Source organism: Podarcis pityusensis (assembly GCF_964106645.2).
Source record: "Podarcis pityusensis genome assembly, chromosome: 11".
Classification (NCBI taxonomy): domain Eukaryota; kingdom Metazoa; phylum Chordata; class Lepidosauria; order Squamata; family Lacertidae; genus Podarcis; species Podarcis pityusensis.
In genome coordinates, this window is record NC_138036.1 from 30108238 (window position 1) to 30130648 (window position 22411).

The 22411-nt window shown below is 38.6% G+C and overlaps 1 protein-coding gene across 1 annotated transcript in view; it reads right to left on the minus strand.

Annotated features, from left to right (window-relative positions):
- FCHO2 (FCH and mu domain containing endocytic adaptor 2) overlaps positions 1–22411 on the minus strand; it is a 68883-nt gene that overhangs the window by 10002 nt on the left and 36470 nt on the right. Inside the window, exons 9-20 of the mRNA XM_080972545.1 lie at positions 17680–17724; positions 16594–16663; positions 15681–15705; positions 11837–11894; positions 11025–11200; positions 9590–9601; positions 8411–8435; positions 5914–5956; positions 4225–4319; positions 2979–3082; positions 2748–2877; positions 804–915 (exon numbers count right to left, since the gene is read on the minus strand). Coding sequence (XP_080828671.1) covers positions 804–915; positions 2748–2877; positions 2979–3082; positions 4225–4319; positions 5914–5956; positions 8411–8435; positions 9590–9601; positions 11025–11200; positions 11837–11894; positions 15681–15705; positions 16594–16663; positions 17680–17724 — 895 coding nt within the window. The remainder of the gene's footprint in view (positions 1–803; positions 916–2747; positions 2878–2978; positions 3083–4224; positions 4320–5913; positions 5957–8410; positions 8436–9589; positions 9602–11024; positions 11201–11836; positions 11895–15680; positions 15706–16593; positions 16664–17679; positions 17725–22411) is intronic.

A 22411-nucleotide genomic window follows, 5' to 3' on the forward strand; every position in this document is an offset into this window, starting at 1 on the left:
TCAGCAGAAAGTTCTATACATACAGCACAAGTTCTGAGTACCTTTGGAATGCCTCATGACTCCCATTATGGTCAACCAGTGAAATATTGCTTGAGGTCTTTTTTGGATGCTAGACCATCTCCAGTTGGGAGCTGGACTTTCTCTGTGATAGCTCCAGAACTGTAAAATTCCCTCCCTCAAGAGGACAACTTGCCTAACTTGTTGCCTTTCGGAAACAGGTAATAAATGCTATATATAGGCTCTGAAATGGCTTCTTATGTGCTCTTATACACTGTTAGCTTTTATGCCTTTTTATGTAGAAAAGTGGTATATAAATATGGTACTGGGTAGACTTTGTTCCCATGAACAGCAAGATCCAATGCCACACCAGTAGATGTGATACTTTTCATCTCCTCTAGGGAGCTACCTGTCTCCTCATCTATTCCCCAGCTACTCCAGAAGGGCCCCCAACCATATCCAGCAAATTTTTGGGGCTACAGAGGGAAAGAGACAAAAGGGAGACCTGTTTGCATAAGCAGAAGTCTGCTGTACAAGTTGGAAGACACAATATTACCCTAAGAATCATTCACAAATAAAAATGAAAACCAAGTCTGATGCAGGTATTGAATGACATTCAATAGTTATCTAACAACATAATCCATACTTTCATTAGCAGTGTATTTATCCAAATAGACACTGGACAATATACATTAGAATTTCATTTCTGAAGTTCCATTATTTTTTCCAAAGTAAAAAACAAAACAAAAACCTTATTCTGTTTTTTTAATGCAAGATATAAAATTCAAAACAAATGTTTCACTAACTTTGTGGGATCTGCTCCTTTGAAGTAGGCATTAACAGACTCAGTAAGGGCCACTGCAACAGGCAAAGTGTCCTGGTTTCCAAGGCTGACAGGGCTAGGGCCACGTGAAATACCTAGAATGCATAGAGTTTACTGATGTCACTTCCTATCATGTTAGCAACTTCAAAGATGGATTACTTCAGCTATGAATTTCAAAAGACATTAATTATTAATGTAAGACTTAATACTAAAGTACAAATATTAGATGATGCAGATTTTAAGATACTGCACTAGGATTTTTGGAAGAAAATACCTGTGCATACATGCATGCATGCATGTATGTATAACATCATATCAACAATTTAATATAGATAATAAGTCTATATTTAACAAAGGACTCCACCAGTTAATGTCGATTATTTCCATTTCCTCTATAATGACTGCAGAAAAGTACCGTATTTTTCACCCTATAGGACGCACTTTTTCCCCTCCAAAAATGAAGGGAAAATGTGTGTGCGTCCTATGGGGCGAATGCAGGCTTTCGCTGAAGCCTGGAGAGCGAGAGGGGTCGGTGCGCACCGACCCCTCTCGCTCTCTAGGCTCAGGAAGCTATCCGCAAGCCTTGGGAGCCCGGCGGGAGTGCCCACCGGGCTCCCAAGGCTTGTGGGCAGCAGCCTGCAGCCCGAAGCACGGGGCGCGCTCCAGAACGCACCCCGGGCTTTGGGCAGATGTCTGCAAGCCTTGCGCACCTGCAGGAGTTCCCACCGGGCTCGCAGGACTTGCGGGCAGCAGCTTGCAGCCCAAAGCACGGGGCGCGCTCCGGAGCACGCCCCATGCTTCGGGCAGATGTCCGCAAGCCTTGCGCGCCCGGCGGGAGTTCCCGCTAGGCTCGCAAGGCTTGCGGGCAGCAGCCTGTTCTGGGGGCTGGGGAAGGGAAATAATTTTTTTAAAAATTTATTTCCCCCCCAAAAAAACAAGGTGCGCCCTATAGGGCGAAAAATATGGTAACCTTTCCTTGCCCACTTTAAAGTAAGATAATCACATCATTTTTTCCACTTTGGAAAGAACAAGAAACCATGTAGTTCTACAGCAACAAAATGTTTCAGAGTAATGCAGGTGACATAATATCTATGTGTGGTGGAAGACTGAAACAACACCTACTGGCCTTCTTTGCTCCTTGGAAATAAGGCTATGTAGGCCCAATCTGCAGAACACTCTTCCCTCACACAGATGGCTTTGAGGGGTAGAGACCATGTACACAGGGCACATATGCTGACAGGCCTGGCACAAGCACAGCAGGGGACAAAGCCAGCTGGGCATTGGAATCCCCACACTGTGAATACGGCTTTATTTTTTAATGTTTCATACAATAACCTATAAAACAGAATAAATGCCAAGTAATTCTGTATGTACTGTAACTTTTAAAAAGATTACTTAGGAAGATGGTGATGAAAAATAAGAAGGAATTTCTTTAAATATGTTACTTAAAATAACACATTACAAAAATAATTTGGGTAAATATTATTTTTATTATTATTAATAATAATAATTGCTTGTTATCATGAACAGAACCAGACAACCAATTTAATAATTAGCTATTTTAAAAAGGCTTTTTCGCAGAGGGAGAAAAACTTCACCTATGAAAATAAGTATTCTCTCCAAAAATAAACTTATCAGTACCTTATAGGCTTCCCACTTGTAGAAAAATGTAGATCACCTATGTTTAAAGTCTAAAATCCTGTTAAAATGAATCCTGTCATTGCATGTTTGCAATGTGTGTGTGGTGTGCATGCATGCATGCATGCCTGGTGAAGAGACCCTTTTTGGAGTAGCTCCTTTATTCCTAAACAAATTCTTTCACATCTCATATAAAGGATTTATAAATAGCTTTTATATCCATTTTTCAAAGGCTAAAAAAGTTTTAAAATTAGATACTATACAGGGAATCACTGATAGACTTCCTTACCAACTGTAGGTGTATTTGCTGCACTTAATGAAGCAGAAGATGATATTGAGGAGGAACTCTCTGCACGTGCCAAAGGAGCTGAAGGAGGTGGGCTAGAATTGGAGGTCAAAGGAGGGCTGAATGGCCTTGGCTTAAAAACAAAATGCAAAAGCATAAATACATACAAAAGGTAAGTGGGAAAAGCTACACTGGGAGATAAATATAACTTAAGGCAAGTTGCATTGCTCTTACAATTTCATTAATTCCACTGAGTTTCCCTGCAGTCAACTTTGGTCTAGAAGCTGGTCTTGGAGGAGGCACTAAGGTACCCACAGAAAGAGGGGTAGTTGGTCTTGCTGGAAGGCAATAGTAAAGATTAATACATTTCTATAACATTTACATTTATGAACAGCAATAAAATATTCTAGTATACTAATTATTGGAATAGAAAACTAATTTAAACATAGAAACTACTGGACCAAACAGTTCAACAGTGAATACTACTCTAAAAAGCAGCACTAGAAAGTATATTGTTCCAAGAATTAGCAGCAATTGTAAGCAGTAACATTACTCATAACATAAAAAAATAGACTGCATGAAACCAAATTACTTGATTCAGATAAAATTGTAATAACGGTCAGATCTAAATTGTTCATTGTGCAACGCAGGGGCAAAGAACACATTAAATGGAAAGTCTTACTTTGAACTTTCAATGTGATTATTTTTTCCTATAAGCAGGAAATGCTATTTGTTACTGGAAGAAAGATAATAAACAACCCTGTCTATAAATATATGGAAGTGCCTTCTACAAGTATACATGAAACAGGGTGCTGGATCTAGGACATTAGCAAACTTGCTAAAGTTGTTTCTTCTTTTATTTGCAAATATGATAGCTTTTCTTCAGATTCCTTGGATTGTTCATTGTATTTGAGAACCCTTATAAGAGTGCCAAGTATATAATAAAAAGCAAAACTTCATTCAATCAAGAAGCAGCATTTTCATTGCTGTCTGTAATAAAACCAGGCTGATCCATGATCTGATCATGAATGAATGGGGTGACCTGGTGTGTATCACCGGTACTTGAGAGGTGGGGAGCTGGAGCCATTTTCAGGCAGAAACCATGCAGGGAGGGAGAGAGGGAGACTGGACAAATCAGGGGAGGAAAGATTGGATAAATCATTTTTTCTCTGTCTCTGTTTGGCTACAGTCATTTCAAAAAGAAACCATTGAAAAAGTGGTAAGAGAGATCAGAAAAATCCCAGATTAGAAATGTTCCCCTAGGAATCAATGGAAATCATGGACTCGTTATGCAAATACTTTCCAATACTGAACATTGTGTTCAGTAAGTGGGATCTGCATGTTCTTTATCAGCATTTTAGAAATCATATGTAAGTTGACATTACTGTGACTACGTTTGAAAATCCTATTTACATTGCACACTTGTCATTAAAGTTTCCCAATGGAAAAAGAGGCTTTTCTCTGTTAATAATAAACCTACCTGATGAAGATGAAGACATTGTTGAAGTCAGTGAGGATGAATCACCAGAATTCCTAAAGAGTGGATCCCATGCCAGGAGGTCATTGTTCCCCTTCCTATAAGTCATCATAAAATGAATATAAATCATACCAGGTATGTTTTTAGAACTGAACTAACAGTTGAAGCTGCATATGCATATTAAAATAATAATAATGCATACTTAAATATTTTACACCAGAAACTATTCCCTTACAAATGATGAAAGGGAGAATACTAGTGGCTTTTTAAATCAATATAAAGTATTACCATTCTTATAGCTTTTAATCCATTACTGCCATTTTTGAGAACTTGGCTAATTGATCATGCAATCCTAACTATTTCTACTCATAAATAAGCTCTACTGAATTCAGTGGGGTTTACTGCCAGCTTAGTCGGGTGAATACTGTAGCCTTAATCTAATTTTACATCTGTGTACTCCTACAGCTGCCTTGAGCTGCTGGGTTACTGTTTAATGGTGTACTGAATTATCATAGACATTGTCCCTGAAACTGTCAATTGTTTGACATGCTAATGTTACTTTTGCTACTGATGTTTCTATTTTATGTGCCATAAACCACTTTGGGAACTTGTGTGTTTGTAAAATAAGATTAAACAACTGTTGACCAAACAATGATGAAATTATTTTTTAAAAGTAAAGAAAAACATGATGCATAATGAGGACATATTGAAATTTGCTATACTATATATATATATTTTTTTTTTGGAAAAGGCGGATGGAATGAAACCCCTTCTGTAAGCAACTGAATCAAATTCTGTCACAAATCTGTTTTATTTGACTTAAAAAAACCTTCTGATTCAGATAGAACAAAATACATTTTACACACAATAACTATGGGCCAGATTCAACTAATTGCCCCCCCCCCCAAGTTCCATTAGTACAATTGGGCTTTCCCCTGCTTCCACTACGTGTCCCCTGTAGCCCCAAATTTACTCAGGAGGGGCAGGAGAACTCCCGAAGCAATGCATGGGGGGAGGAGAGGGCAGTTAATTCCCTCAGACAAGCAGAAAAGCTTGCACTGACAAAGCAATCTGTTTAGCACTCCACTGAAGAACCTCCTATATAATGGCAGCTTCTAAAGGTTCCTGATTGAGCTTTAAGACTGCATAAGAGCATCACTTCAGGCTGGGGATGGAATCATGTATGGCTAGCAAGTTAATTGATTCTTTTTGGCCTTGGTCTGCAACCATGCTATTATTTTTTCCAATATGGCCTTGTAGAATTTAGGTTGACTTTAAGGCAATTTTTTTTTACTTATGGATAACAAAAATATGTTGGCTTATGACAGCAAGAAAGTGATTTATATTCTTCTGGCAGATCATACATAAATTTACAGATGCAAAGCTCTGTACATCGTATTTATGCTACAGGTAATTATCAATTTTTCATCTTAATTGTTTTATTCTGGAAATACTATGTATCATATGATATGAGCACAGACTAAAGGGGAGTCAGGTAAGCAGCCAAAGTGAAGGATGAAAAAAAAATTTAATGCAGAAATTCATCTTTTGGAGTCCCAAACAGCCCACACCTAAACTGTCACATCAGAACTGAACACTGGACACAGGAATCTGGGGGGCGGGGAGAAAGCCCTTCAAACTTAATATTCAGTGACTCTTCAAATAAAAATAAATATCTAATGTGAAACTTACTCATTAGATGAAGCAGAAAGCTTTGATTTTGTTAATTCTTCACCTAAAAGATATTATGATAATTGAAAGCCATGACATTTAATTAACAAAATCAGCCAGCTTTATAAAAGTAATGTTTTAAATGGCAAAGATGCAATACAAAACAACTCAAACACTGACATGAAGTGGAAATGCATCACAGTATGAATCTTTTGCTTTTGCCAAAAGTGTTTATAACAAAAATTGCTGTGTGAGAAGGAATCCAGGAAGGACATGGGTGTGGAAGGACATCAAATGCCTGCTTAAACGGAATCAGTTTGTTGGTTTTTAAGATGTATAGTTTTTAATGTTTCCAATGCATTTTATAAATGTTGAGAGCCTCTTTGAAGACTCCAATTTTAAAAAAAACAGGATATGAATAGAAAAATAAATAGAAAGCGAGTTTTGCAAGATGCTGATCTCAAAATAGTTTTACTGTAAGACACAGGCATTACAATATTCTTCTCAAACTATGGCTTGGATTCTAATTTGCTCTTCTAATCTAAGAAGACGGTTGATTTTTGCAACTTTTCTCCATCTATAGCCCCCTGCACCATTCTCAAGAGACTTCCAGCTCTCAAAAACAGATTTTCAGAGGTGCATTGGTAACAGGCCTGTGGGAAAACCCTGATTTGTGAACATGCTCAGAAGGAAATTTGGGGTACAAGCCTGTCTTTGCAGTCAAAGGTTAATAACTTGTATTAAATCAGTAAGTATTTAATAGGTATTTAAACCATTAAGCAAATCTAGAAAGAGACGTGTTTTTACAATTAAGCACATATGTACACAGTGCTGACAAAGTAACTTTTAGTATTCAAGTAACTAATACCTGACAAATTCCTATATGGAAGTCACTTCTATATGGGAACATGTAGATCACTCTGTCATGTGGCAACCTGCCAACTGCAAAGGTTCCCTAGCTCCTAAGGGTAAAGGTAAAGGGACCCCTGACCATTAGGTCCGGTCACGGACGACTCTGGGGTTGCGGCGCTCATCTCGCTTTATTGGCCGAGGGAGCCGGCGTACAGCTTCTGGGTCATGTGGCCAGCATGACCAAGCCGCTTCTGGCGAAACAGAGCAGCACACAGAAATGCCATTTACCTTCCCGCCGGAGCGGCACCTATTTATCTACTTTGCACTTTGACGTGCTTTCGAACTGCTAGGTTGGCAGGAGCAGGGACCAAACAACGGGAGCTCACCCCGTCGCGGGGATTCAAACTGCCGACCTTCTGATCGGAAAGTCCTAGGCTCTGTGGTTTAGACCACAGCGCCACCCATGTCCTTCCCTACCTCCTACTCACCCCATTAAGGAACTAGTGTACTTGTATGATTGCCCTAGTGGGGAAATAGCAGCTGAAAATAGCATGGGGGATTAACCTGTGGTTCCTCAGGCTTCAGTCCTGATTCTGAATGCCCCGCTCCAAAATTAAAAAGCTGGGAGATCACAACTCTCTAATGTTTTTCCTTTTAGGGCCAAGCTAGATAAGTCTTCTTTGAGCACCACCAGCACACAGGAGAAGAGCTTTGTCACATATTTTATACACATTGCTCCAATGAAGGCTAGTTCTTTTAACAGCATGTACAAACTGTCACCATATCCTATAAGGTTTTAGAAAAGTTTAACAGGACAAATATATTATTCCTTTTTTAAAATTGGAAGTGCTATTAGAAATAGATTACAGGTCAATCCAAATCCTGGTTGAGCAGCAGCCGGGCATGATGGAGCAAAAGAGCCATCACCACAGCTCCATCACTTGTGCTGCCTGGGAGAGAAGGCAAAGGAGCAGCAACTAAGCCTATATTGGGTCAGATGCCATCAAGTGACATCAGTGAGGCTAAGGATAAAGTAGATCCCAGCATGGGCTAGCCCCACCTTGAAACACCCTTGTTTTGGAGCTGTGAGCTACTGCCCCAGGGGATCCCACAGTACTTCTGCCCATCCAGCAAATGGAATGAAGAGCTCCATGCCAGCAGTTACTTTGTGGGTGGAGGCTGGCAGGGGTGCCTGAAGGAATATGTCCGCCAAATCCATTCTCTCCGCAAGCCTGGCACCAAGGGGAGTTGGACTGCAACCTAAAGCCTAACCCCAAAGCCAGGATGCAAGCACCAAGCTTTAATGTGTGGTACAGTTTCTACTGTCAGATTCTTTAAGAGTTCCATTAAAACCATCTAATATCACACAGTCATTTTATTAATCAATTTTATTATGGACATATATATATCTATGTTTTGGACAATTACCAAAAGTAGGCAGACTTTTGCATTCTGTGGGTGAGGGCAGGGGAGTGAATTGTCATTAAAGTCATTAACATGGCAGCAGAAAAAAACCCTTGATTTAGGACTCCCTGATATCCCACCATATACAACTTTTCATTTACAAGAAACAATTTATACAGGCATGATTTCATGAACAGGAAGTTAAAGTCCAATATAAACATAAGAAAAACAAGATGATGGTCAGCAGTTCACACACACTTACTGGATGAATTCCGGTTCATTTGTGCCTAGATGAAAAATAACAAAAATGAACAACGCTTAGTGAACGAATATTTTCTTCCTAAACTAAAGAGTTGGCAGTTGGAGATAAATTCCAAAGCCACCACTAGCTATTAGGCTTAGTACAGTGGTGCCCCGCAAGACGAATGCCTCGCAAGACGAAAAACTCGCTAGACGAAAGAGTTTTCCGTTTTTTGAGTTGTTCCGCAAGACGAATTTCCCTATGGGCTTGCTTTGCAAGACGAAACGTCTTGCGAGTTCTTGCGAGTTTGTTTCCTTTTTCTTAAAGCCGCTAAGCCGTTAATAGCCGCTAAGCCGCTAATAGCCGTGCTTCGCAAGACGAAAAAACCGCAAGACGAAGAGACTCGCGGAACGGATTAATTTCGTCTTGCAAGGCACCACTGTACCTCTAACAGGCAAAGTAAGTGGTAGAGACAGGTAGTGAAACATTGGGTAGATCTTCTGGAGATTAAGTTTGTAATCTGTGGTAAAATTAACCAATGGTGGCTTTTCACTATATGGCCATCCCATTCCATGCAGACTACCTAAAACTGCTGCAACATGATGACTGCTCTCTATTGCAAGCCAATACTTTATGCCACTTAAGTTGGTCCTCTTCCTTTTTTTCTTCATGACCAAGGCTGAATACTGTTGGCAGGTGTTTTTAAAGCCAAGCAGTTGCTACTCTGCATTTTCTTGAAATAACCTGTGTGCACATTAGTAGCCATGTGGGAGCAGCTTCAAATGGCTTCTGCTTAAGCGTCAAATTGTGAAGCCACCCTGAGAAATCTGTGCTGGGATGATATGAAAGTAAATTACTGATCAAGAGCAGCTAGGGAAGCAAAATGCAGTTTTTTGTTTTTGTTTTTTAAAAAGCTGCTCATATGAAATTGACATAGTGCCCCAATTCAGATGATTGTCATGGGGACCACACTGCTCCACAAGAGGCAACCACTTGTCCCCTTGCCCCTGACCTCACACAGTATAAGGTCAGGGGCCAATTGCCTCTAACGCTTCAAAGTGTCTTGGAAGTGCAGCAAAAAAGCAAGCTTGAAGTTCACCACCATGAAACACACGTATGCACACACTCAAAACAATCACCAGCCCACATGGCTAAGTTTTAATTAGAAGTAAACTATGGTAAATATAACTTAATACTTACAGGACTATGTCTCTGATGTCAGCATACAAAATAAAATAGGGAAAACATAATTACATACAATTTGGTGCAAGTTAAATGTACTACTGTATTCCCCTCCCCACAACTTTGAATCTTGAAGCATCAAGCCATAACGTTAATGTAATAAAAAAGCCTAAGTGCAAAATATAATTTTAACATTTTAAAGAAAAAGGCAAGAATCCTGATGGTGTGGTCTGAATGGTACCAACTGTTTATTGGAGATCTCAAATACCAAAATACTGAATCACTAGTTGTCTATTTGTATCCATCTTTAACTAGAGCTGGGTGTGTGTGCTAACTTATGGCCCTCTGATGATGTTGGACTACAAGTCCTATCACCCAACCAGTAGCCATGCTGATGGGTATTAGAGCCCAACTGTTGATCTAGAACAGGGGTAGTCAACCTTTTTATACCTACTGCCCACTAATGCATCTTTCTTGATGGCAAAACTTCCTTACTGCCCACCAGTGCTCGATGGAAGGAGGATTCAGCTTATGCCGTAGAACCCTCTACCGCCCACCTAGAATCCTGAAACCCCCACTAGTGGGCAGTAGGGACCAGGTTGACAACCCCTGATCTAGAATGACCTTTCCACAAAGGAAACAACACAAAAAACTAGGGATGATGGGAATTGTAGGCCAACAACAGCTGGGGACCCAAACACTGTTTTAAACCCTTCTCCCTAGTCTTTTGAGAAACAGACTCCCATCTCATAATAGCAGCAGACACTCAAGTACAGAAAAAGCCAAAGCACAGATGAAATAGTTTGTTGGATTCATACACCTGAGGCAGATATAGTCTGGGGAAGATGAATCTGTAGAGTTAGCCAGGGACATATTTATCCATGTAAAATGCAAACTGTAGTTACGAATAATGTTATGTGACAGGTTGCACTGTAGGATGGAACCTGATCGTTTCTCACTTTTCTAAAGACAGTTAAGATGGAACATAGGAATCCAACAAAATGTATTTGCCTGCATCGCCTGGCATGGGGTAGGACCATGCCAAAAATATTGTAATTCTAACACGCACGAAGAACTCTCTCTAAACTAAAAATCTGACTGCAGCATATATGATTACAATTAGAATATAACATAATCTGTTCAGAATATAGCTTCAAAAACTGGGCTGGGGTGTTTGTTTCTGAATCATGAGGCTTTTGCTAATAAAAAAGTGGCTCTATGTTAACCTCCTATGTACTCCCTTAACTCCATATATACACAGGCAGCGTCTCTGCTCTTGCTCCAAAGACCTGGTATACCACATTCCAAAATTCATCCTTTTATCATTTGAAATCCATAACTTATTAAAAATAGGCAATTGAGATATTCTACACTTGTGCTAAAATGGTTAGTTTTAAAGTACTATTTACCGATTGCGCCTGATATACTTAAATATTGTGCTCAGTTTACTTACAGATATAGCTGGTGAAAGTGTGATGTTCCCTATTGATTCTTTTAATTCATCCAGTGAAGGCATTGTATAATGAGAACTACTATTTGCCTGTACAGGCTTAATTTCCACATGGAACTTCCTTGGTTCATCATCTTCAGAGTCAGAATCACTTGAAGAATAGAAGTGGTTCTCTTTGGTATGTTATTTGCAGTTAAGGTGAACGTCATGAAGTTAATCACATAATGACTAATAGCACTGCTCTATGCATACACACAAACACAGAACAACTGCAAGTTAATAAGTTGCTAAACAGGATTTTTAAGACCCACAAAAATCACTGATATTAGTCCTTTACATATTCATAAAGCTTTGTGAAGAGATTGTACACAACCAGGGCAACCAAAATGATACAGAGGCTGGAACAACTTCCCTATGAGGAAAGGTTACAACCATTTGTGGCTTTCTAGTTTAGAAAACAAGATAACATGCAGATTGTGGAAAAAGCAAGGTTATCCAATGAACCACAATAGTGGGATACACAGGAAACTGGGATGGATTTAACAGGAAATTAGATAAATTTATGGAAGATAAGGTTATCAGTGGCCACTAGTCACAATGGCTCCAGTATCAAGTGGCAGGGTGCCTTTGAGTAGCAGTTGCTTCAGATCACAAGCAAGAGAATGCTATCAAGCAGGCACACATATTGCTTGTCAGCATCTCTTAGGCATCTGGTTAGCTACTGCATGAACAAAATGCTGGACTAGCCTGGCCTTTGACATGGATCCAGTAGGGCTCATGCTCTAGGTTCATAATTAAGCATTACAATAAAAGGATATTCTGACTAGCTTCTGGTTTAATGCTATAACCTTCATCATCAACATCCGGAATGTTCTGGAAAGAAAACAGGTAACTTATTAGATGACCATCACGATCAAAATATTTTCCAATAGATGTCAAAGCAAGCATAATGTATTGTTGATTATCTTTAAACCTGTTTATGAAAGCAGCAGTGTTTATCTCATCAGAACTTCAAGCCACGAGTTCAGAGGAATCAGGTTACAGTACTCATAATTTGGTACTTTACAAGTCTTATAGGATTCACAGTTCATTTTGAATAATTAGGGAATCAAAACTGGGAGATAAACCTAGCTAGAGAGTCTGGAGAAAAAAGAAACTGTTGCAAATCTATGTCCAAAACAGTGTCCACTGAACTAGACACAATATACCACATTAGTGAAGCTATTTTCCCCTTACAACACTTAAAACAAGAGTTAGCTGACGAATCAAGCATAGGAATTACATGTACTCCAGAAAGAATTTATGACCTATTATTCCTGCTTTCATAACCTTGACAGACTACACTGCAGCCTTTGATTATTGTTCCAATATTGCACCTGGTATAGACTACTGCCAGCTGCCAGAAACCTACAACTCTGTTGCAAGATCAGCACTGGTTTGTTACAACCTACCAGGAACAGTTATGGCATTTTCATATGTTGCTCTTAACAGCAATGCTAAATCAAGGTGTGCACCAGGAACAGATGGCTTCTCTCTGGGATTCATTCCCAATTGAGTGCACATGATAGCAGCACAAATGGCATTTTCAATTACTTTTCTTTCATCTTGACATTCAGGAAGCCCTGACCCCTTTTAGATGTAATATAGTATTTGCTATGTTACACTGCTTACTATTTTTATGCATGCTGTTCAACCTTCTGAAGGAAATTTTAAATACATTTTAAAAACTTCATTTAGGGTTTAGAATGGGTGAAATTAAGCTAATATAGAATTAAGCTAATATAGAGTAATACAGAGTAAGATAACCTGTAACCCCCAAAGCCTCTCAATTTAGGTTTGAGTATGTACAGATGGGCCTGGGCCTGTTCACGCCCGTGGAGATCACTCTGTGGGCTGGATTGCATGATTTCCGGTGCCTGTGTCTTTGCAGATGCGATTTTCGGCGTCTGCACACGTGATTTCCAGTGCCATGGAAGTAAGTCCCTGCTCCGTGCTGCGCCAGTTTAGCGCAGCACAGGGGGGCTCACTGAGTGGGCAGCTCGGTTGGGGGGCAGCTTGTGGGCCATTTAAATGACCCCCATGGACCACTTGTGGCCCATGGGCTGCGGGTTGCCGACCCCCTGGATGTGAGGCTCTCATAATGAAAATGCCAATGCACCATCACAGTGCCCTGAAATTTTACAGATGTAATAAACTCTGGGTGCATTGGCAGGTTCAGAGAAGCAATCGGATTCTGATTCTGATTCAGAGAAGCAACAAAATGTGGATGCAAGTTATACCTACTTCACATTATCCCAGCAAAGCAGCAGCAAGAATCACTCTTGCATCTACTGCTTGTAGTACCTCAATGTGAAAAGCAGTTCCTTCTACTGCATCGTAATAGTAATTTTTGGTCAAGAACAGACAGAGCTATGCCAACTGACATTAGTTTACACAGAATGTTTAATGGGTAAGGCAATCACATGACAGCTTTATTATAGACCCATTAATTATGCTTCTTATGTCCTTTTCCTGAAGATTAGCAATTTTACACTTTTTATACATTGCAAAACAAGTTCTCTCTCTTAGGATTACAAATTTCTCAACAAATACCAACTTCATAATCACAACCAGAAAAATGCATCAGAAAATATTCATCCAGATTATTTAGACAGTTTCTCTTTCAAGAACTTGCACATTTTGCTTTTATAAAGCAACATGATTTAAAAACAGAGAGTGGCATCACACGGTTCAATACCTTAGCACTAGTTGTTTAGAATCACGAAGCTTTTGTTATGCTTGACCTCAAGCTAACCATGTTAAATGTCCTAACGAGACTTGACAACAAAGTAAACCGAACAAATACAAATAGCTAGAGGCCATGTGTACATTCTCATACAACCAAAGAACTTCTGAAGTTATATCGTTAAAGTTGGAAAGCTATTACGTTACCTATCATAGCTAAATGCAACAAAGTCCGTTAAACAAAGACTCTGGATAGCTTGTGACATAAATTGAAGAACAAGGATGCAATACCAAAGCAGCAGCAGGTAAGCTGGCTTTTTATGCGAGCGTAAAATGTGGAAAAGGTGGTAGTCCAAAAGCATAGATACGGAGCAGCTGGTTTACAGTGCTCTACTGTTGCTATATTCATACTTATGAAATATTGCTATTTAGCTAAAGAACAGTAACTACAAAATAATAATTTTAAATTATATTTCAGCTTACAAATATCTGCCTTGGTAAGTCCCCTTCAATGTGACCTAAAACCTTTACTTGCCTATCCAGTGGTAGCCCAGGGGATTCATAACACATTCCCCAGCCTCCTAGGAGCAATACACCCTGCCCACCTGTCAAATTTGGCCTCTAAGACTGATCCTGATAAGGATCTGGTTCCCAGAGTCAAGGAGGTTCCCCACCCCTGATCTATTTCATTATATATTGGGACCTATGTTTCAAAGGACCAAGTGAACACCACAACAGGCTATACAACAGCAACACAATCACTATCATACCATCTCTACTAAGGCGTTTAAATTGCCTTGGCTAAAGGCATTGGATTCAAGTGCATTAAAGCAGTGATCAATATTCTAAGACCAGCTCTTTGTTTCCTTCTGCTTCTACACAAGAAAGTCACTATCAACTACAAGTTCAATGCTACATTTTTAAAAACACATGGACACATTTTGAAGATATTTAAAATGAGTCATGCCAGCCAGTTCAAACAATACCAAAAACATTTTCAATTTGAGGACATCTATTTGATGATAGAAAATTGATGGTGCGAAATACTCTACTTAGTGCTTTTCACATATTTGTTATATTTGCATAACTTTTGTTATAAAGTGAAGTTTGAAGAATGTTGCCTCTTAGTAAAACTGGCATTAAAGAGACTGAGTATATGTGTAACACTTTGAAAATGCTACAGAAAGGAAATAAAATTTATGTTTTGAAAACTATGAAGCCGAGTTATTCTTCTGGGGACGGGGAGAGTGAGCGATCATACTTGGTGTAGCTTGAAAGGAATATGCCAGACACATTTACACTTGGATTTGTTTCATTAATTATTAAACAATGAGCAACAAAACAAACAAGTCAAAGAGTAAACATTGTAAGTCAACCCGACTTATGTTTCACTCTGTGAATGGCCTAATTCCTGGAATAAACCTATCAGTTTGAGTAACATAAAATCACACAAAAACTTGATCTGCTTGGGCTTCTTGCAACAGTTCAGAGTGGGTTTACAAGAGTAAAAGGTTATTTGACAGATATACATTTTGTATCTGTTTATTTTGTGCTTTTTATTATGAGACATTCTCATTTCACAAAATTGTTTAAACAAAAGAAACCAAACCCATGAATTTTCTAGAATATTGGAGGCCTAATACATGGGTTGATAGCTGCTGTTTCTACAGGAAAAATTTCAGATTATTCTGGAAATCCATTCTTTCATTTCAGCCACAGGGAGTTCCACCTTTCTGTCATCTCAAATTAAACACTGATAATATGGCCAAGAGGAACTAGAAATACAAATGATGAAAGGAACACACTATACATAACTTGTTTGAAACTAAAGAGACTGTGAACCACCGAGACCCTCGGGTATAGGGCGGTATATAAATTCAATTAACAACAACAACAAATTTCTTGAATAACTTTGATCAATATAAGAATACTTACAACTGAATCAGCATCTGGACATTCCCTGTTTAAAAAAATAGTGAAATGTTATAATAGCTATGGCTTTTATTTACCAAAATCTCTTTTGGTTTTCTAGTTAACATCTCACCAGATACATAGCTGCTTTAGAACACCTTTAAAATCAGGCTATAGACAGTTATTTAATTTTTCAGGATTCATATATCACTTTTCCATTTCCATAGATCACTTTCCATTTTCCATTTCCATATATATCACTTTTCAGGTAAAAAAAATGCCCAAGGCAACAAAAATAACAACAGCTGCTACAGCAGCAGCTAACGTTAATAAAAGCATACATATATAAGTACACATAAAAAGAAGATAAATTCATACATTGGGATGGTAGAATAACAATGTATTTAGCTGCCTATGGAAAATTAGTGAAGTGGTCAGGAGGATTTCCTGGGGGAAGTAGACACAAAGGCAAAGGTCTTGACAGGAGCTGCCATTGATCACACCTCAGAAAATGGTGGGATGCACAGCCTGTGAAACTACCATAACGAAGGAGTCACATCCTCAAAATCCTGGCTCTAGTCAGAAGTTTTGCTGATGATGATTCAGGGTGCTACAGCAATGGATGAGAGTAATCCAACCCTAAGAAATAACCATGATCCTCCAAAAATTTGATGCAGCTTGTGCCCTAACCTGACCTAGGGAAAAGCACTCCTAGCCACAGTTGCTACCTAGAATCCATAAAGATTCCCAAACTGTGACCCCCCACACACTTAAAAATTGGGGAAGTTGTTTTTTTGGGGGGCTATATAGGAATTTATTGGAGCATTATCTCTTACAGCATTAATAATAAAATTTAAAAAGATAGAAATATTTATGCTTCTATTTTTTAAAAAACCAAACATTAAACGATTTACTAACAAGTTTGAAACATACTTACACAGATTCTGCATCTTTTCCCTTTCTACTAATTGGTAACACAAAATGCTTTCTTTTTCTAGGCTTTATCCCTGCAAAGCAGACAATGTGTTGTTAGATGGAAATTAAGATTAAATATTAGTTAACAGAATAGGTAATGAGATACACTATTGCAGTAAATAACATGAAGTTATTATGTATCATAATATGTATAAATTATATTATTAATAATATATTATTAATATTATTAATAATAATATGTATAAATATATGATAAATATGTATCATTTTATGTTGCACATAAGAGAACTACCAATATCCACATCTTGTCTTGCCTGGATTGAGTTTTAGTCTTGTCATCCTCAAGTAGTTTATCACTCAAAGTATCTGTTCAATGCTTCCAGAACTTAGTACTATCCCTTTTCATCAGAACCAGCTTAAATGTTATTGGTATATTGTTCCAATATGTCATACGTTTTCTCCCCTTTGTTTTATAGCGGTTTCTAAAGTATGGAGGCCAAGAATGAAACCCAGTGCATCCTAGAGGACAAATTCCATTGTGTGAAGCCATCTTTTCAGACTTTTCTCACAAAAAAGAATGGAACTACTTCAAAACATCAACCCCAATCTTTAGCTCTGCCATTAGATCAACAGAAAGCATCCAAGGCTTAGTTTCTACTAATGTGCCAATAATTGGTTTGGAGACCAAGAAGCAACACCAAAGTATTGAACAGAAGATCTATGGGATACTTGGAAATGGCATGCTTTAGATACAGGGACATTCATATATGAGGACATGTTTATGTATCCATGTAAGTGAAATTTGCCACTCCCTCACTAATAGGATACTGAAAGTTAGCCAACTTCTCTCTAGCATCTGTGATGGGATCACACTGAGCAAGTTCTGACTCTTAATTGAGACAAAACATAAGGCTGCTGATCATTTCCTGTTATATCAGAAATATATTAACTTCATTTCATCTTAATTAGAGCAAACGACTTCACTTCTTACTTTTAAGCCTTATTTTTTTAAACCCTTTCCCCAATGTTCACTAGAAATGATGTAAGAAGTACATTTTGAATGATAAACAATACAAGAAAAACTCACCTTCAACTGCACTGGCTGTATTACACTCTTCAAATTCAATAAGTCCTTTAAACGATGGAAAATCAATGTTATTCTAATGCTGTTTATTGTTTTAATTTATGGAGAAACATCATGCATCAAGACTAGGGTGGCAATATTTACTCAATCAATTTGTTTGATCAGTGGCTTCCAAACAAGTCCATAGAATAAAATAATAATGTATGAGAAATAAAAGAGGCAATTGAAATAAAATTTAAAAATATGCAGCATCTAGCACAGTTCATTTCAATTGCTGTTTCTTGGCAATTTTAAAGGTTTTTTGGGGGTGGGGGGTCAGAGTGTAATATAATAAAATACATACATTAGAAGAAAACCCCCAATAAAAATGCAATTTAAAAAAATCATACAGCACTGATGCACTGTTATTGTGTCAATTATATGTTGCAGAAGACATCTGCAAAAATACCACCAGTCTGGAGGGGCCTTTAGCCTAAGGTTGGAAAGAACCCCCACCCTTCTCCCAAGGCTGGTGAAGGGCAGAGTCTCATCCCTAAGACTGCACTAAGCTTTGGCCACAGTGAAAAAACAGTGACAATGATCACTACTTTTCACATGACAGAGGCTTTTTCACCATGATGAATCTATTTTCTCCTAAGAATAGGATTAATGAGAATCCTGGCAGAGACTGGGAAAAGAGTATACACACAGACACAGAGTGCACCAATCTCAAGAAATGAATTAGCTGGTATTAGATGAAGCGCTCCTCCAGATAATTGGGCCCCAAGACACATAGGGCTTTTTAAACCATCACTAACACCCTGAATTGATCCTGGCAGCATTCAGGCAGCCAGTGCAGAGCTTTTAGGATAGGTGTTACGTGATCCCATCTGGATATTGCAGTTAACAACCCGGCAGCTGCATTCTGCATTAATTGCAATTTCTGGACCATTTTCAAGGGCAGATTCATGTAGAGCTCATAGCAATAATCCAACTGCAAGGTCACTACAACATAGGTTACTGATAGCAAGCTATCTCGGGCCAGGAAAGGTTGTAGCTGTTGAATGAACTAGAGCTAGATACAGTCATACCTCGGGTTACAGACGCTTCGGGTTGCACGATTTCAGGTTGCGCACCACGCTGAACCCGGAAGTACCGGAACGCCGAATCACAATTCGCGTGTGCGCAGATGCGGTCCTGCGGGTTGTGAACGTGCTTCCCGCATGGATCACGTTCGCAACCCGAGCGTCCACTGTATACTGTATGCAGTCCTTTGCTACAGAGGTCACCTGTGCCCCTAATGATAGCTATGGCTCAAATAGATACAAGTTATGTACCTGCTACACTGAGGGTGGCTGGGTGCTACCCTATCCTAAATACTCCACCTCCTCAATTCCTAGACTTCATAACTGCTGATCCATAGTACCTCTATCTTATTGGGATTAAATAATAGTTTATTAACCCTCTTTTAATTCATCACTGCCTCCAAGCATTAGTCTACCATAGCTACAGATGGAATAGACACTTGGAGCTGGGCATCTTCCTGCTCACTAAATCCTGTTTCTTCTTCAGCATCTTACACCTCCTTCTTGCAGTCTGTTCCCTCTTCTCCCTCTGACCACTCACTGTCATCCCACCACCAATCCCCTGGCTCTAAGCCAGCGGCTCTCAACCAGTGGGTCCCCAGATGTTGTTGGACTACAACTCCCATCATCCCTGAGCTCTGGCCTTGCTAGCTAGGGGTGATGGGAGTTGTGGTCCAACAACATCTGGGGACCCACAGGTTGAGAAAGGCTGCTCTAAGCCTTACTTCCTTGGGGGTTCCCCAACTGGTGCCCCCACCCACTCCTCTGAATCCAGCCAGTCCACAACAGCGGCCTAAAAGAGGCTTCCTGCCACTGATTTAGTTATACTGATCCGCAGGAAGCCAGAAGAAGTTACATGATCTTAAACATATGGTATTACGTTATAAGAAATATACATATAAATGCAAATCACATCTTCCATTACCATATAAGGCATATAGTATCAGGAGTCTGATGATTGTGCTGTTAACACAATTATTTAATAAGGATAAACAAACATAGCTGACACCACTTTGACAAATTCAGCTGAACTGGAAACTACATTGATGAAGTAATAGTAGTAAATATAGTATTACCGGTACATCCAATTCTATTTTGATCTTTTGCATGCTAGACAAATAGTTACCAGTGATGCACTTCATCTCTCAAGAGAGATTAATGCGACAGTAAAACAAAAAACAAGAAAACCCAGTCATGTCACAGTGTCACCTGCCACCTAATTAATCTGTGAAGTGGCACTAATGGCTTTGAAAACAGTTAAATGCTTTGTCAACCAGTTAGAGAAAAGTGTCATGATCGGTCAACTAGTGTGTATTCTGCAGAAATGGATAAGCCAAGCTTGATGAAGACAGCAGCTACACACTCATGGGTCTGAAGGAACTTTTAAAAAAAAGGGGGAAAGGAATGAAGTGGAAAATACTGTATGTTGGCTATTTAAATAGGAAAGGAGGAAAAAAGGATGTATGTTGAAAATTCTTGCTTTGTAAGATATAAACAGTACACATGCATTCTCAAAATATTTTAGTAGCTTTACAATGGAAATTACAACAAAAAAAGAGAGTATCTTAGGAACATATGCTAACCAACTTAAATTGCAACAAATTGGTTTTTACATATTGCAAAAATGTTACATTGAATAATAAAAAGTAGCCTCTATTTAAAAGTGACATAAGCTTAAAAAGCTACTTGTAGTTGCAAATATAACTGCCGACAATATGCTTGGTTTTAGATGAAAACAAAAGGGTTTTCCCCCTCTGGCATTAAATCATGCATGAAAGGAGGACAATTTTTAAAAAAACTGCATATGCCTCACATGCTGCTTCAAAATGGCAAAGCTTTGCGTGTCTGGCTCAGTGCCAGTTGACAGCTCAGCTGGATATCAATGCACATTCTGACCCCCCTTGCAGCGTGTCACTTCTGAATTGTTTCCGCAGTAGAAAGTTTATTCAACCTCTTTCTCAAATGCAGTGGACCGACCATCATTCTGCTATTTAATCATAGCAGAACAGGTTATTTTTCTGACAGCACTAAAGCCAGAGAGCAATTCCTAATGAACAGCTTGATACAAGTGGAATTTCGACTGTTTTAGCCTCAATTAATTCTGCTGTCAAAACAAATGATTGCTCTTAGTACTTAGATGTTAAGCTGGATCACAAAGGTCAATTTTGTATGTACAAACACACAAGCAATCTTTTCCTTGCTAACATCTGATGCCATTTCATATTTAGCACCAACAAATTTTCAAATTGAAAATGAGAGATATATAAACTGTCAGTCAATAATATTCTCCAACAGTAGCTTTTTCTGACTGATAAATAAAAACCAAACCACTCTCTAGATAACTCTGTGGCTATATTTAGACTTGGAAAGACAAGATGCATTTTTATCTCTTCCACATCATTACAACAAAACAAAGTCACTAAACATGTTAATCAAAAAATCTAGCATGTGAAAAGAAATGCAGTACATATTGTTTACAAATATTTACTATGATTGGCAACTGGCCTTAACTGCAGAAATACTAAAAAATCAAAGCAGTCCAATTACTTAGGGGTTTCCCCTTTAGAACAACAATAGGCCAGTAGTACCTGTGTCACTGAAGGTAAATACATGACAAATTCACAAAATTCCATTTCATATTCTTTACACCTGAAAGGTTCTATCAAGACAAGTCCAGTGACAATGAATTTTAATAATTTAACACAATGCCAAGTTATATTCCCTGGGTTACAGAGAGTCAGTGATCACAATACAATCAGCACACTCAAACAATATCCATGACATTAATTCATGGTACTAAAATGAAAATTAAGAAACCAAAGACAAAAAAAAGGAAACACAATAAAGATAAATCTCAAAACATTTTTGTGAGCTACAAAGTATGACAGGTCAGACCTAGACATGTTTTTGTAGGATTTTAACCTGCTGTGAAAGGTTAGTTTTATGCTTATTAATTGATGTCCTAACAAAAATTAACCAAGATGCTATGTTAAAGAGGAAGACCATGTATCAGATTATTTGACCATACACCACTATGATCATACCTAGATTACAATTCAGCTAGTCATGACCCAATCACATTGCAACAGAACAGTTCAATCATGACTAATGTAAATCCAATTACTGACTTTCATCACACAACTAACTTTAACCAGAGTGGATCCAGATCAATTTCCCCATGAAATAAAGAACTAGTGCTGGAGCTCTGTCTTGTCTGTGATCAGCAAAGAAAACAAGATGCATTAGATCTTGTTATTCTAACAATATATGAACAAGAAAATGAAACAATGAGGTTCAGGATAATTTTGAATATTATGGGTTGTATCCAAAGTTGTCCATATGCATATGTAATGTAATTCCATACACACAATGGGAATTCACATTACTCTTTGCAGTCCCTTGCACACCCTCAAAATCTGCTTTAACATTGGAGGACCCTCTGGAGCACGTTTTTTAAAATGCAGGGAGGGCAAGAGGAAGTTAAAGGCCAGTGGAATGAGTAGAAGTCCACTCACACAATGCAGAATGAAAATAATGGTTCTGTATAACTTGGGCCTTAACTGTACTGCATGTCTTTTAAAACCCACAAATGTACTGGATGTTTTAGTATACGACATTATGCCACTGTTATCCAGAAGATTAAGACTCAAAATATACAAATCTTGTGTATG